The 15,848-nt window shown below is 47.1% G+C and overlaps 1 protein-coding gene across 4 annotated transcripts in view; it reads right to left on the minus strand.

Annotated features, from left to right (window-relative positions):
- Positions 1–15,848, minus strand: part of LOC144142222 (uncharacterized) — a 119,568-nt gene that overhangs the window by 15,305 nt on the left and 88,415 nt on the right. For all 4 annotated transcript variants that reach the window (XM_077673595.1, XM_077673590.1, XM_077673602.1 and 1 more), the window contains exon 9: positions 1,650–1,732. In XM_077673595.1, coding sequence (XP_077529721.1) covers positions 1,650–1,732 — 83 coding nt within the window. The remainder of the gene's footprint in view (positions 1–1,649; positions 1,733–15,848) is intronic.

Below are 15,848 nucleotides of genomic sequence, written 5' to 3' on the forward strand. Positions count from 1 at the left end.
TGCCACAGCGATGCCTAATCGAGAAGGCCGTTTCTGCGAACCCCGATGGAAAGCGAATCGAGTTTTAGAAGCTATCGCTTGCTTCGTTTCAGTCTTTCTATTTGTGCCATTTCTGTGTTTGCGATTGACCGACGATAAAAGCGGTGACCGGGATGCGGGAAGCTTTTGCAGGGTTCGTACAGAATATTTGACTGAAAATTCAAGGACTTTTCAAGGATTTCAAGGATGAAAATGGGCAAAATTCAAGGAGTGTTAGCAAAATTTTATTTGCTTACAAGACTTATTAAAGCAGCGCAGTTTTCGCATGGATTTCTTTTTCCACAGAAGCTATCTCCAGCTCCTTTTCTTTAGCAGTTCGACGGAAGTTTTTTGCCTTGACTAAGTAGGTGAGGTCGTTTTTCGCTTCAGCTTCTTCCGAACAAGTGAAGCTTCTCGCGATATCGCTATCCGGAAACATCTTTCGGAACAGCTCGGAAACTGATCCACTGGAGCTGTATGAGTAGTGTGAAGACACAACTTTCATCGTCCACAAAATTTCGGCTTCAATCACGGAGTCATGCCTTCTGCAGTCTTCGTCAAGGGTCTCAGCTCGAGAGGATGTTTCCGTGTTTTCCCGCTGAGAAGTCGTTTCTGTGACGTTTGCCGCTTGCAAAACACTCGTGACGGAAGAGCAGCCCTCACCTGCCGCAACTTTGGATCGGTGCTTGGCACTTTTCTGATGGTTCTTCAACGCCGACTCCCCCATTGACCTCTGACATACTGCGCACTTCGCTCGATAAGGGTCGCTTGTCTCCGGCCTCACCCAGTGACGATATTCGCTGTGCTCCAGCCACGCAGACTGAAACTTGCACTTTCCGCCTGGCATCTTGTCAAAGTAAAGTTGCAGGCATTGCACACAGCACAAACGCGAACTTTCGCTGAGAAATGACGCGCGAGACCGACCGTTGATATAACTTGCGTTGGATTGGGTTGGATTTCTGGCTCGCATTTGTTGCCAGACGACACAGGCGCTGCCGGTTTCGAAACCGAAACTTGCTGCTATTGCTCTTCTGTCAAAGCTAATTGTTTTCGCGGTCATGCCTCAGTAAACGCGTTTTTGAAATCAGTGCGACTTACGGAAATACGTCGTTCATTTGCTTTATTGAAACAAAGTCCACTAAATTTTCAAGGATTACAAGGAGCTCATTTATATTTAAGGAGTTTCAAGGGCCCTTGAATTAATGTTATCAAATTCAAGGATATTCAAGGATTTCAAGGGTCTGTGCGAACCCTGCTTTTGTCCCCGCCAAAACTGACATGAGCATTAAAATCCGTGCCGTTGAGGCTCTTCTGGAGCAGTTTGGCGCAATTTTCGCCATTTTTGTGCTTTTGGAGCAGCTTGGCACAGGAAAATGGAATTGTATCAGAAAGGCGCAATATGCGCAGCTGTCTCACCCCTGTTGTATGTACCCTGTATTTGCCAGGCAATAAAGCCTCAACTTTGATAGCCAGAGTTTCTACTGTGCAAGAGTACATGAACCTGTGCACGAGTCTGTGCAGTGTATGGCTGGTGCTGCTTTCTCTAGTGGAGCTAGCCGGGGTTCTCTGTATTCTGTACGTTAGCCCACAGGTGTTAGCAGACAACAATGACAGAGAGCACGTCTTATTACCAGTTCAATGGACTCGTGTCAGCACGCTGCATCAGGGCCTTCCAGTACCCGTGAGTCTCGGCGATGATCTTTTCTGCAAACTCCTGCACGGGAACATTGTGTCGACATAAGTGCTTTGCACATTCCACCAGGCCATCACCCAAGCACTGCGACCAAGGCTGGCTTGCACACGGTGCCCTTGTCTAGTCCTAACCTTATATTCCAAAGGACACGCAATAAAACCACACACTGCATGCGCTACTTGATTTTATAATGCTGCAAGCACAACACTACACCTGTGCAACAAATAAACGAATACACATCATCTGGCAACTCTGTGAAAATTACTGAAAACAAATTTTCATCCCCAGCACAATATTTTGGGAATCCAATTGAAAGTGCAAGCTGTGCATATTTTGCAGCAACTAAATTTAACGAGATAGGCACTAAATATGAAAAAAAAAGAAAAAAAAGAAGGGGGGGGTGCCTTTAGCACTGTCTTGTTTAGTGTGCAGTCGTGATATTTCTTTGTCTTCTCAAAAAAAAAAAAAAAAAACTAAGGGTGCCTTTGTGAAACGCAGAAAGCAACAGAGCTCTACACACAGCATGCAAAATGCGAAGACTCAATGCCAAGTGTCAAACATTAGCAGGCATGCTAGTGTGTGGCTACAATTAAGTTGCATTCTTCAAGTACAATTTCCAACGTGCTGTATTCTTGTATTTGCAACACAATTGCAAACTAGCACAGCAGTAATATATGCAGTGCTAAAAGCAAGTTTAGTGCAACAATATTCCGCTCAGATTTTCCATGAGGAAATTCATGAAGTACGCAGCATGTATGGAGTAAATGCACACACTTTGACAACACTATTCCTGCTACGCTAGTAGGAATGCTCGGCAGTAAGCGAAGGCAGACATATCTGAGGGCACGGCTGTAAAGATTGGCTAGTTGAATGTTTGCATTCATAGAGTTTCCTACTATTTACACTAGAGAGGAATCTGGCGCTAGCGTCTATGCGGCTCATACCAAGGCTGTCGGTGTCGTCATGCGCCGCCATTATACTGTGCACTCGCCTTAGTTTCGTGGTTGGTTTGGATTGAAACGTTTTAGTAGCCGTAGATTTGAACACAGTGCCACAAAAACTCAAAGAATGGTGTGTTGTTACATAAGTGGAAAATAAGAAAGGCTGTTTTAAAGCTAAAGAAAAAGGAAGTAAAGCGTATTGTTGCCGGAACGGTTGTTCCTACTATTCCGCAGGCCAAGCTGGTAGTTGAAACCGATGTTAATATTTTGAAGAAAACTCATTAGAGACTCCTATTTTATTAATTTTACCATTATTTCAAATAAGAAATTGTTTGAAGAGCTTGGAAATGTTTTTGAGTGTGCCTACGAAAACGTTGCCTTCGTGGCAAACCGGTGCACCGACCGTCAGCTACTGTTTAACAAAACTTGTTGCTGAGCGAGTCAGTTCATACTTGAAGAAAAATGAAAACGTGGCGTTAAACAGTCTGGACGAAGACGAGATAGGACGGATACAGGCACCCGAATCTGTGGTATTTTGCCTTCATCGAAGTACTTTGGTTTCTTCTTCTTTTTTTTTTTTTTCGCCAGCTACAACTTTCGCGGCGCCATATTACCCGCTCAGTCATACGCTGCTTCGACTCCGGCATGACCAACGGTAGGTACGATCACGCACTGCCTGCTCTTTCACCAAGCACGCAGTTGCCACGGCTCACGGCTACCACAGAACAGGGAGGAGCTCGGCTACCTCGTAGCTCGTGGACGTGTTAATGCATAGTAAAGAAAGCAAATAAAAAATTAAAAAAGAAAAACGATTAACTCTTTTATTACTGCAGGAAATTCACCAATTTTGAGGGGGGTAAACATATGGCACACATTGCAGTGACATAAAATACAGATCATTCCATGCCTTTTCCAACACCAGTTTTAATAATTTTTTCATAAATAATGATTGCAAAAAAATTATCAAATTAAAAATTTTTGTTCAGGCATAGAAGAAAATAAAAAAAAGGAAGTTGTGTACAACAAACCACCAGTAGTAGAAAAAATTTAGAATATACACTTTATAGGTAAACATTTCAAAAACCCATCCTAGAAAAAAAATTGATTTGCTTGGTACAATTTGTCAGATATCATGGATGGTTCTCTGGAAGAAATCTGGTGGTTTATTAAATATTATTATTAATATTAAAGACACCAATTAGTCCCCACATGATGTAAAAAAAAAATCACCCCACCTCCCCGAAGGGAATCGTGAGGAAATGCGAATGCACATGTCGAACACGTATTTCGGGGTCTTCGGCTCGGCGTTGGTGTTTCGCAGCGGCTTCCCGAGCACGGAGTTTGGCGTCGGCAGCTCGCTTCAAGCGCTTGCGTTCGGCATCACGCGCTCTTCGCTTCGCAGCCTTGTCTTCCGCTTCTTCTTCTCCTCCGGTTGAAGATGACGTTGAAGCCACTACAGTGACGTCACCTCCAGCGAGAGGTGTAATGCTCGAACTGGATTGTATTACACTTCTTGCTCGAGGTACCGTTGCCGGCAGACATTCCATTTATATATACTTGCGACCGAGCGAACGGGAGAGTGGGGCGAGCGTCGAGAGGAGAAGCACCGAAGCACCGCGCTTACCCTCGCCTACACTCTCCCGCACACGCGGGAGCTCCGGCGAGCTCCTGCGATGCGAGCGCCCTCACACGCCCGAGCGCGCTCCTCCTCTCCACTCACTCGCCGCTGATCCGCCCACACCACCTGCTCTGGTTGCTAGGGGAGAGGAGGAGCGCGCGCGCTCGCAGCTGTTGCTATGGGAGAGGGGGTGAGAGCGGAGATAACACCTGCGGGCGCGTGGACGCCACGCCGCACGGCACCTGACATGGCTCGACTAAGAAATGCATTCGCATTTAAAACACCTTGTCAGTGATCACAGCCAGCACAAGACTCAAGGCGAGCAAGTGATGCGAAGAAATCCACTTGGAGTGAAAACGAAACTCGGTGGTGGATGCTTGTAGACGTTCTGATCGTCACTTACCTGTTAGAGCTTTCATTTGCAGTTTATCATCATCTTCTGGCTCATTATGGCAGGCCTGCTAGCAGGAATAAGGTGCAATGCGCTAGAATCACGTCCAGCAAGCTTTCACCAAGCAGCTGTCACACTATGAAAACAGTTCAGCACTATGAGCCTCCTACATTGCAGCGCTGCCTAAGCTGGCTGGTGAACAGCTGGTGGTGTTCAAGGCCGATTGGAAGTGCTCCCCTTGTCTGAACTGATATCCGACGACTTGTTGTTATCTTTCTATGTTCAGCTAAAGCTGCTATTGCAGAAATAAGGCATGGGTGAAGTGGAATCATGAGCGGTGTGCATTTTTTGAGGAACAGTGGCGGGCGACGGAGGCGCCACGACAAATCGGCCTGAAGTTGGATAATTGTGTAGTAGCGCCAAATATGAATCTTGCAAAGCAAGAACGAAACTGAAACTGGCTGAAAATGCCAGGTCCACTTGTTAGACACATGAGGGACCTTCATAAACAAGCTTTGGCTTATTTCTGAAGGTCTGAAATAGAAGGTCTGAAGGTCTGAAATAGAGTTACCAAGTGCTAGAGTTGCCGAAAACTTGGCAGTTGCATGAGGAAATTGTGTCATGAGGTTGACATAATATGTGTTGTGTTTTGTGGCACATAAGCAACTAAGGCTATCATGCGCCAAACAAAGCATTTGGTGTTTTTTGTGGATAATAACCGATTGATTTATCTCATTATAGCTTGTTTAGAAGTGTAGCTTCTTTTAAAAACTAAAGACAGAGGAAATTTTAACAACAGCATCTTCTCCTAGGAGTAGGCTGGGGTGAAATGGAATTTGCTCACTGTAGAACAGACTAAAATGTTTTTAAAGCAAAGCTTTCTACCTCTACCCCCCAAGGGTTCTTTCGCAACCGTTGGTGTCACCAGAAAACTCCAGCGAACAAATAAAAGAATTTACTGGCATTGCCGGGAATCGAACCCGGAACTAATAGACTAACAAAGCGAGAGCCCGTTGTCTTACCGATTTAGCTACGAGCCCACGCGAACACCGGAAGACAAATGGTGTACTGGCCAAGCACGTCTACGGGTTTACCCGCTGCGTTCTCGCTGAAGGCCACTTGAAAGCGTCACGCGACCACTCACGCCCGGCCCTGTGCGCACCGTGCTCATGTGCTAAGGGTTACAAAAATTAAAGGAAGCTCACACCAATCCATGGAATTTCACTTTTAGTACGACAATGTGCTAACGCCTGTGGCCTCCAGTGTTCACGTAAAAAATCACAGCTCCTTGTCGTCCGCCCTGACGCCAAATCAAAGAATACATTCAAATACTCCTTGATGACCAGGCCATCACTCCAAACCCCAGCATCAAGATCCTGGGCCTACATTTCCAGGCCAACACCAAGAGTGACGTCTCCTTGCAGCGCCTCAAAAACAGCATTAATCTAATCATACACATGATCAGGCGAGTTGCCACCAAGAAGCGAGGCCTAAAAGAATCCGGTACCTTTCGATTAATTGAAGCTTTTGTCCTCTCGAGAGTTACTTACGACAAACCCCTATCTCCTTCTCGACGAGGAAGACATAGAGATGCTTTATATAATGATTAGAAAGGCGGTTGAGCAGGCCATTGGTCTTCTCATGAGTGCGTCCACACTGAGGCTGCTTAGCACGGGCTCCACAACATGGTGGAAGAGCTGATCGAAGGCCATCTTTCTAACCAGAAGTTCCGACTCAGAACTGCGGTGGGTAACCGCATGCTTCACCAGATTGGCTGGGCAGCCCAGAATGTCACTCCGCTTGACGTACTCCCAGACTCTTGGCGACTAAAACTAAAGATGCTCCCTTTGCTTAGAAATATGAACCCCTCACATGACGAGGGTCAACGAAAAGCACGGGCTCAAGCGCTAAACACCACCCTCGGTGGGGATCATGCAGTTATCTACACAGACGCCTCCAAACATCGAGGGCAGCAACACGCCATCATCGTGGCTACCTCAGGAACCAACCTCCTTGCGTGTACCTCGCTTAGGACCCAACAAATGACGGCACCAGAAGAGGCAGCCATCACCTTGGCTCTCACTCAACCAGGGGTTCGGAAAGTAGTCACCGATTCCCAGCAAGCCTACTGGAATTACCAGTCGGGTTGGGTGTCCTGACCTGCACTGTGCGTGCTAAAAAACCACTCCCCAAACGGTTCCATTCAGCTCATCTGGACACCTCCTCACGCTTCAATGGAGGGCAGCAAATACGCCCACCCAACAAGCCTGCGCTTTTACCTCCCGTGCTATGGAGCTGCACGAGGACAGTCACCCGCTTGTCACGTCCAGGGAGATAATCCAGCATTATCGCCTTCTGAGACAGACCGCACCTTCGCCTTACCCTGACCTTTCCAGAGAACAACAAACTACCCTGCGGCTCATGCAATCTGGGCTCCTTCCCACAGCCTACGCGTCTTCACGTAATGCATCCCAATCGCTACGACGCTGAATGTAAATTTTTCTCAGAAGTAGGAATACTCCGCCCCGTAATCGGGGTGTGCGACTTTAGCCCTGAGCACCCTCCTCTCTTTCCGTCAACTACCCAACAAGAGCAATGGGAGATGCTGCTGTCCAGGCCCTCTCTACCTACCCAGCTTCAGCGGGTGGACAGTACACAGGCTGCGCGGACTGCATATGGGCCCCACAGAAGAAGGAATCACTCCCCAGGGCTGCACTCTGGGCCGTTCAGAAATCTGAACAGAAGTATTTCTTCCTCCTCCTTCTCAGCCGCAAGTCTCGTTGCCTCCGTCCGCGGCGCAGAGACGGAGAAGTCAGATCGTCTAACACCGGGTTGGAGCTTACTTTGATTTTATAAAAAGAAGTTTCCACTCTTGTGGAAACTTTTACAACTCAACCAAACACCGTTCATGCATCATGCATTGATTTAACTTTACCAAGAATATCTCTGTGAAGTAATAAATGGTGTGGTTAAGTGCATTTCACTTCTCTCAGGTTTTACTATTTGTAGAGCGATGTGAGTGATTTTAAGTGACGGCGCATGAGTAATCGTTATGGGTGCCGTTTACAGCTTTGCTTTCCAACCACATTCACGGGGTGGATTGGCGCGATTTTTTTCCTCAAGGCCTCAAATTTCCCACATGAGAGTAAGATGTGATTTACTGTAAGTTCTTGGTTACAATCTTTACATCTCGGTTTGTCTTGTTTCATAAGAAGATTGACTGTGGGGTTTAACGCGCCGACGCAACGCAGGCGATGAGGCGCGCCGTAGTGGAGGGCTCCGGATTAATTTTGACCACCTGGGGATCTTTATCGTGCGCCGAAATCTCGTACACACGGGCGTTTTTGCTTTTCGCCTCCATCAGAAAAGCGGCCGCCGCGGCCGGGAATCAAACCCGCGACCTTGTGCTCAGCAGCGCAACGCCTTAGCCACTGAGCCACCACGGCGGGTGTTTCATAAGAAGAAAGCTATGTGTTGTGTGTCCAATGCGGAGACGACATAAAATAACTTCTTTGAGGCGTTCTTCATGTCTGCTTGATTCCACTCTGCAATCGTGGGTTTAATTAGGTGGAGTTTGTTGTCGGTTTCCTTATCCCATGAGGACTGCCAACTTTCTCTCAGTTTGCTCCGTATAAATTTCATGTAATCGCTGTGAGGAATCTGTACATTCTCTATTCTTCCATTATTCGCTTGTGCGGCACACGCATCCGCTCTCTCATTTCCCTTGATTACAACATGGCTAGGGACCCAGCACAACTTAATTTCCTGTCCTTGTGTTGTGACTGTTACTAAATTGTGTATTATGTCTTTTTTTAGAGGTTGATCTGCATTTTTGTAATGCACTGCTGTGACTGCGCTGAGAGAGTCTGTATATATAATACGGTGTTTAATTTGATTCTTCATTATCCGTTCTACTGCCACAGCAATGGCATAACATTCCGCTGTGTAAACCGAAGCGCACTGGGGTAGCCTGATCACCTTTTCCCATTTCTCTTGCACTACTGCACTCTCGACATAGCATGATGTTTTGGAACCACCTGTGTAAAATGAGGTGTAGCCTTTGTATTTTTCGTTTAGTGCCAAAAATTCCTGTAAAATATGTTCTCGCGGTGTCTGCTTTTTTTGAAGGCGGGTTAGTGTGAAGTCACATGTTGTAGGGAAACCATACGCCTCGAGCGCTGCCTGTAGGGGCGCCACTGAAATCCCTCTAGCGGCCCATTTCGAAAGCAGCCGCGGGAGTCTCCGTCCCACTCCCCACTGTCGCCGCTGCTTTTGCGGCACGTTCACAACTGAGATTTACCGTTTGTGGGCGTTGGAAATGCATGTTTATGTGGAGCAGTCACTCTGTTCGCTAATGGGTGTGTTTGCGCGATCTTAGTGGATCTTAGTGTGGAACATTCGGCCTACGTAAGCGGTAGGTGTGTTTCATAGGCCGGTGTCGCGGAACCGGTGTATGCATGGAGCTGATTGTCATTCTACTGGGAGTTTGGCCTCGGTCGTCGTGGGGTGCGGACGTGTTTTTCGTTCGCACCTGCGCGGCCGCGGCGGTTTCGCGATTATGCCGGCCACGCGTCGCGAGCCATGGGCGATTCTTTCGGGCAGCGGGCACTCTGCTGTGTGGGGCCGTCAAGCGCCTGCTCCCGCTCGCCAGTACCCGCTCGTCTGCCTGCATTTTCACCCAGCATTTCACACCGCCGTGGAAAGCCCATTGCAGCACAGCCTCGCCTCTACGCCTCACCGCTCCTGTCGAGAACGTCTCCCGGACGCAGCATGACGCCAGGGCCTGTGTTTGTGGTGTGTTTTGTGCGCGGTGGCCCAGTGACAGTGGCAACTCTTCTCTTTTTTCCGCAGCGCCGGAACTTTTTCTCTACCCTATCCTTCACCCCCTTCTATAGTCCCAACTCCCCAGACTGGGTTGTATGCCGGTGAGCCCCCAGATGGGCTCAAAATTATCCCCAGTCCATTTATTTTCCTTTTCCAAACAAAACCACCACTACTCATTCTACTGCTCTGAAATTTACTAACAGTGTCTCAGTAAGCAGCGTTTCCTCAGATGGCCATGCTACGGCTATACACTATGATGTAAATCGGTTTGTGTGCTTACATAATCTAACGGAGCACTCATACCTGACAGCACACCCGTTACGGTTGCCAATATCATACCTTATATATTGATCCCCATTTACAAGCCAGTGCGTCTTAATTTCGCGAACGTTCAGCGAAAGTACGATAGATAACGTAGAATTATACTCTGGGATCAGCACACGACAAAGGGTCGTCTTGTCGCGAGGTGAGCGCCCATAAACATGCATCTGCTACATACAGTACAACCTCGTTATAACAGACCATGATAGTGATCATGATTTCAGTCTGCTATAAAATAAGTATGAACAATCCAAATACTGTTACTACAGACTTTTACAGAATCATGGATGAATCTGTTATAACAAGAGTTTAGACTTTTCAACTGTTAAAAACAAATAAAAAAAACTAAGCTGGTCATTTCTCGAGATTCAGTTACAAATTAAACAGGTTGGTATTTTAGGCCAACAAACCTTCCGGGTGAATTGGGTTTTTCAGCAGTTTCATCCTCTTGTGACACTATGAAGCAGTTGGTGTGGCGAGTCCTACCTGGCCTAAGTTTCGACGACCGTCTTTAGCATATCAGAAGCTGCACTTGGTTTTTTTAATTCCCGTTAGAGCCAATGCTGTTTCTGTCAGACTTGCGCAGCGTTCATCTTTCCATAGCTTCATTAACTTTCCTTGGTTCTTGTATAAGGCGTGAGTGGGCACATATTTAACGAAGCACAGCCTTGTAATATACTTAACATTTTTGCATTGCTTAAATTCTTATTAAAGGCCCAAGTTATTGTCCAGGATTCGGTAATCAAATCCCCAAAATATTTTTTTCTGCTACGTATATATTCGAAACGAAGCCACATTCGTTGTCCGCGCTGCAAAACGAAACCAACCTCTCACTGTGCCAGTATCAGGTCTAAACGAGGCGACTGTAGAATTCACTTGTGCCTGACATATTCGGAGGTGACTGTGGTGATATGCTGCTGCCGTCGCCGACGCACGGAAGAGCGGCGACGAAGCGCGCAGAACCGCGTCCTCGGGTAGCTCTTGTTGGTGTTCGAGTACTCCACGAAGACGCAGCTGCTTTTTCAGTGACCTAAACGTACTCTTTGCTTATAGACGTCACTATAACAAGTTTTATAGGGCGCGGAAATGCGAAAAGAAGCGAAACAGAACCAAAACACTGCACGAGCCCCTATCAGCCACACAGCGCAAATCCTGTAAACGCCGCGGAGTAGCGGCGGCGGGCGGCGCAGCGATCTCGAAGCTGGAGGCGTATACCAAGGGGGTAGTTGGTTCAGTCTATGGGCAATTTGAGGTAATGTGTTCAGCATACTGAGGTCTTGGCATCTCTCTTCAAACCGAAGAAGCAATGGTCTGATAGCTTGGGGTTTATATTAAACAGCGTCCTAGACGGGCATTTGGTAACTGGGTCGTTTCATGCCAAACGTCCCAGCCGTAAAATTGACCATCACGGATTTGCCCAGTAAAAATTGCGGGTCATCCTCGCATGGCCCACAATGCTCCCTGAAAGTGTTTTTGTCCAAAACAATTTTGTTCTTTTTCTAGCGGCCCTTTTACCTCCAGGGTTGGCCACCATTTTTTGTGGACATCATGTTGAGGCCCTGGGCTACTCTATGCCACCTTTTTAAAATATGTTTCCTTTTCTTTGCTGTGATTACGCCATTCAGAAAATACACGATGTGGAGCATTCTGAAACATTTTTAGCAAATACGAGCACATTCTCTCAGCCAATGAAGCATTTGTACCTGTATCTCAGCATTGTGGAAAATTGGTAAAAACTATATTTGCACTAAAAAAAGGTGAAATGTGCGAGAAAACGCTTGTCAAACTCGGATAAATCTCCTTTCTGTCCCATATTCACCTTGAAATTGCCCATTGTTGTGCTCGTAGTAAAAATATCAAATACAAGCCATTCACTAGTAGAAATGATCGCAGTTTACTTCAGGAAGTTTAATCAGAACAGTTTTTGTTTTAGCAGAGAAAAAAAAATTCTATTTGTACAGCGACACTACTTCACCCCGTTCTTCCACAGAGCGTCTTCTCTGCACAGCATGCACCTGCCTGCATGAAAGAGGCGCGAGCCAGCGGGTTTGCGCTACAAGAATACCTTTCGCCGCAATGGTATATGTAGCGTCAGTACAGGAAAAAGGAATAATTCGCGTGTTAGTGGAAAAAGTATAACGTGTAGCTATACTAGGTTACAACTCAAGAACGGCACCACGTCATGTAGTGTATCACTCCGTCAAAGCACTGGACCCGTGACGTCATTGCGCGCGCGTTTTGAAAGGGGTTTGCTATGAATGCGTGATATCGTCTGCCTTGTCTCACGCAGTTTGTTTGTCGTCACTGGAGTCGTTTATAAGCATATTAAGTCCAAAAAATCATGCGAACGGCTCACGCCATGTTCAAATTATTCCCAGTAACGCCCTACTTGCGCCGCGCGGAGAAACATACAGCTACGGTGATAAGGCACAGCGGTAACTTTCGGTGCCGTTCTTAAAGGAGCCATGAAGAGAAAACACAAGTTTGGTTCATTCAAAAGATTGCCTCGTTAGAATCATACTGACACCACTTTTAACGTAAACTTCGCTCAAATAAGCTACATAATTAGGAAAAAAGGGAATGGCAATGCGACCCACTAGCTCATTTCCCGCAACAGAACCTATGATGTCATTCGAGCCAGTTCTGCGATTGGCGGAGGCCAGTGAAAGTAAACGCAAATTAGAGACAGAGCTTACAAGCTTGCCGAACGAGCTATTTGCGCTTAAATTTTGGGCACATTCTTTTTAAAGCCGTAAGAATGGTGGTAAGTGTAAGTTACGAAAGCACATGTAAACATAGAAGTACCGTTTCGTACTGCTGTTGTTGGTACTGCGCGCACTATGCTTGTTTAGCTGCACAGAACTGCGGGGCTTTGGGGTTGTCTCAGAACGACACTGGCCGATTGATTGACGCGACGGTGTCTTACGTGAACATATTTGTCGAGCGAGCACTATGTTTCACGAAACCATTTTCTCCCAGAACGAAAAAAAAAGCAGAAAACGACACGGCACGGTATGGTGGCGCCATCTAGGTTCAGTAACGTAAACGAACGCGCGAGTACCTCAGTGCCAGTGCCAACGTACAGGGTGGAGACACCCTTTGAACGGTCCCATGCCGCTGCAGTTGGGTCAACGTGCACAACGCGTTGTTCTCATTTCCCACGAGACCCAGCAACGCGAAACAGATAAGATGATTCAAACTTCGCCAGTTAACCCCCATGCGGCGATAATTTTAGCGCGGTTTTGATACAATGACTTGTTTCGGCAGCGAGCGAGTGGACCAAAATGGCGGCGCCAGCGCATACGTGTCTCCACCCTGTACGGCGGATGCGTGAATCAACGGACCCTAGACCCTAGGCTGCAGAGCGGTCGGTTCCTGTGATGACATTTGGGACCACAAAAATGCACGATTGAGCGGGAAAATAAAAATTTTTACCTAAATTGATTAATTTCTCAGTGAATGAGATGATGATGAAGTGATTGTTGGGGGGGGGGGGGAGGGGGTAACTGTAACTGTCTGGCGTTACGCCGACACCTCAACCGGCCAAAGCATCGTTTTCATTCGGACAAGCGCTGGGGGCACTATAAAACACGAAATCTTTCGAATAACACAAACTTGCATTTTGTCTTCATGGCTCCTTTAAATTGTCACCGAGTATAGTGGTGGTGCGCCCATTCCATGAGTACGGGTAACTCAACGGCTGGACATCAGATGTGCATTTAAAGCATTGGGTTATGCAATTCCCGCTAACGTATACAAATAAATCCGTTTAACTCGATGACTCCGCCGCTGTTTATTTCGTAATTTTCGGCATACTTAAAGGTGTTGTGCCACCAAATTTTACGTCTGTAAAAAGCCTGCTGTAGGCTTCCTCTGCATGCAACGACCCTCAACACGAAGTGCTGGGTACAGCAAGCGCTTAATATATATTTTAATTCGCTTCTAAAAATTACCTAAATGCTCTTCTGGAAATCCGGACCCATCGCTAGCGCCACTAACCATGACGTCAGTGAATTGCCAGCGCAGCAAAGTTTGTGACGTCATACAACGCTAGCGACTCGAGCGACGTGAACGTGAACTCCAGTTACCACAGTTTGTTTGGTCGCTTGGTCGTATCGACACACTATACCTCCCTGTTCTGTGACTATACCGATACGACGGCGACGACGACGCGACGCCGACGAGTCGTTAAAACATCGGCTAACTGCCGAATTGCCAGACCGCGTTGTCACACCACGCCGACGGCGACACAAACACGTCGGCCGATGGAAAGTCGCCGTAGTGTGACTGACTCGCCGACCGAAGACGCCAACAAAACCGGTCGCCTGACTGGTCGCACGACGCGTCGTCAATCGACCGAGAAGCGAAAACTGCGCCCCGACAACATTCGTGCCGCAATGAACGCGGCTCTATTTTGTTAGTTTCTGGAGGGTAATAAACTCAGTAAGTTCCATGAAGCCCATACAACTCAACACTAGCGCTAATGCGATCCGTATTTTGGCGTTCGACGCTTCGGCCGTGCTCTTCGGCGACGCCGCTACCCCGGAATGCGTGTGCGATCGGCCCGCCTGTAGAAAATATAAGGTCAGTTTCGTGCAGAAGAACAGTTACGTAGGGTAATTTGGGCAATAAGAGATCAGTATCGGCAAAGGTTTTTAACGTAAAACGTAAAACCAAAGTACGGCAAGCACTATCCCTTCAGTGCAAAATCGCAGTCGCAGCCGGGCACACTTATTTTTGCGAGCGCTTTCGCAGAAGAGCAGAGTTGATGGCGATAAGCTGTCGCGGGGGCTTCGCGGAACCTTGCTGCGCAAGCGCTATTTAAAAAATGTGAGTTTACATTCCAGGAATTCTGTAAACTAGCTAGTAAACACCGACGTACGACTCCAAGGATGGGCCTCCATCTAGTACACCGGCTATATCGCTGAGGGGAATCGTTTGTTCGCTGGCTCAGTGGTCTCGCGCGCTCCGCCCATCCGGGTCAACGTTGCCGGTTCGATTCGCGGCGGGGGCAGCTCTTTTTTTTTTTTTTTTTTTTCTTGAGCGTTTTTTTAGCATTTTTATGGTTTGCAAATCCATTGGTTTCCGTTTGTCTGCATCCGAGGATGCAGACAAAGAATCCGCGTCGGAGCTGTCGCGGCTTGACGTGACGAGTCGGCGTGTTTACTTCCGTGGTGAAGCACGTATGTGGGGGAGCAGACGCCGCAGTAAAGTCGCAACGTACCGCAGCGCCGCCGTGGCAGAGCCTCCTCGCAACACTGCGACGTCACTGCTTGAATCGGCGCCCAGAAACCGAAACCGAATCCTGTTCACATGAATCGTGCGATAATAAATTTTTCACTCAGAATATGTGCGTGTGAGAGCATGTATCATGCTTTCTAACGAATTATAAAACGTTTGCAACAAAGAATGCACAAGCAACAAATTTGGTGGCACAACACCTTTAAAAGATACCACGTATAACACACCCTGCTTCTTTAAATGCACGTCCATGTCCAGCCAGCCGTTGAGTTACCCGTACTCATGGAATGGGCGCACCACCGCTAGCTCCACGTTGTACTTTTCCCACTAAAACGCGAATTCCTTTTTCCTGTACTGACGCTACAAATACCATTGTGGCGAAAGGTATTCTTGTAGCGCAAACCAGCTGGCTCGCGCTTCTTTCATGCAGGCAGGTGCATGCCGTGCAGAGAAGAGGCTCTGTGGAACAGCGGGGTGACGTAGTGTCGCTGTACAAATTGAAAAAAATTTTTCTCTGCTTTCTGAAATAAACTGCATTCATTTGTGCTAGTGAATGGCTTGTATTTGATATTTTTACTACGAGCACAACAATGCACAATTTCAAGGTGAATACGGGCCAGAAAGGAGATTTTTTTCAAGTTTGACAAACGTTTTCTCGCACATTTCACCTTTTTTCAGTGTAAATATAGTTTTTACCAATTTTCCACAATGCTGAGATACAGGTACAAACGCTTCATTGGCTGAGAGAATGTGCTCGTATTTGCTAAAAATGTTTGAAAATGCTCGTCATCGTGTATTTTC

The sequence above is a fragment of the Haemaphysalis longicornis genome, unplaced genomic scaffold (genome assembly GCF_048455015.1).
Source record: "Haemaphysalis longicornis isolate Haplotype H1 unplaced genomic scaffold, Haemaphysalis longicornis Haplotype H1 scaffold_1, whole genome shotgun sequence".
Taxonomy (NCBI): Eukaryota; Metazoa; Arthropoda; class Arachnida; order Ixodida; family Ixodidae; genus Haemaphysalis; species Haemaphysalis longicornis.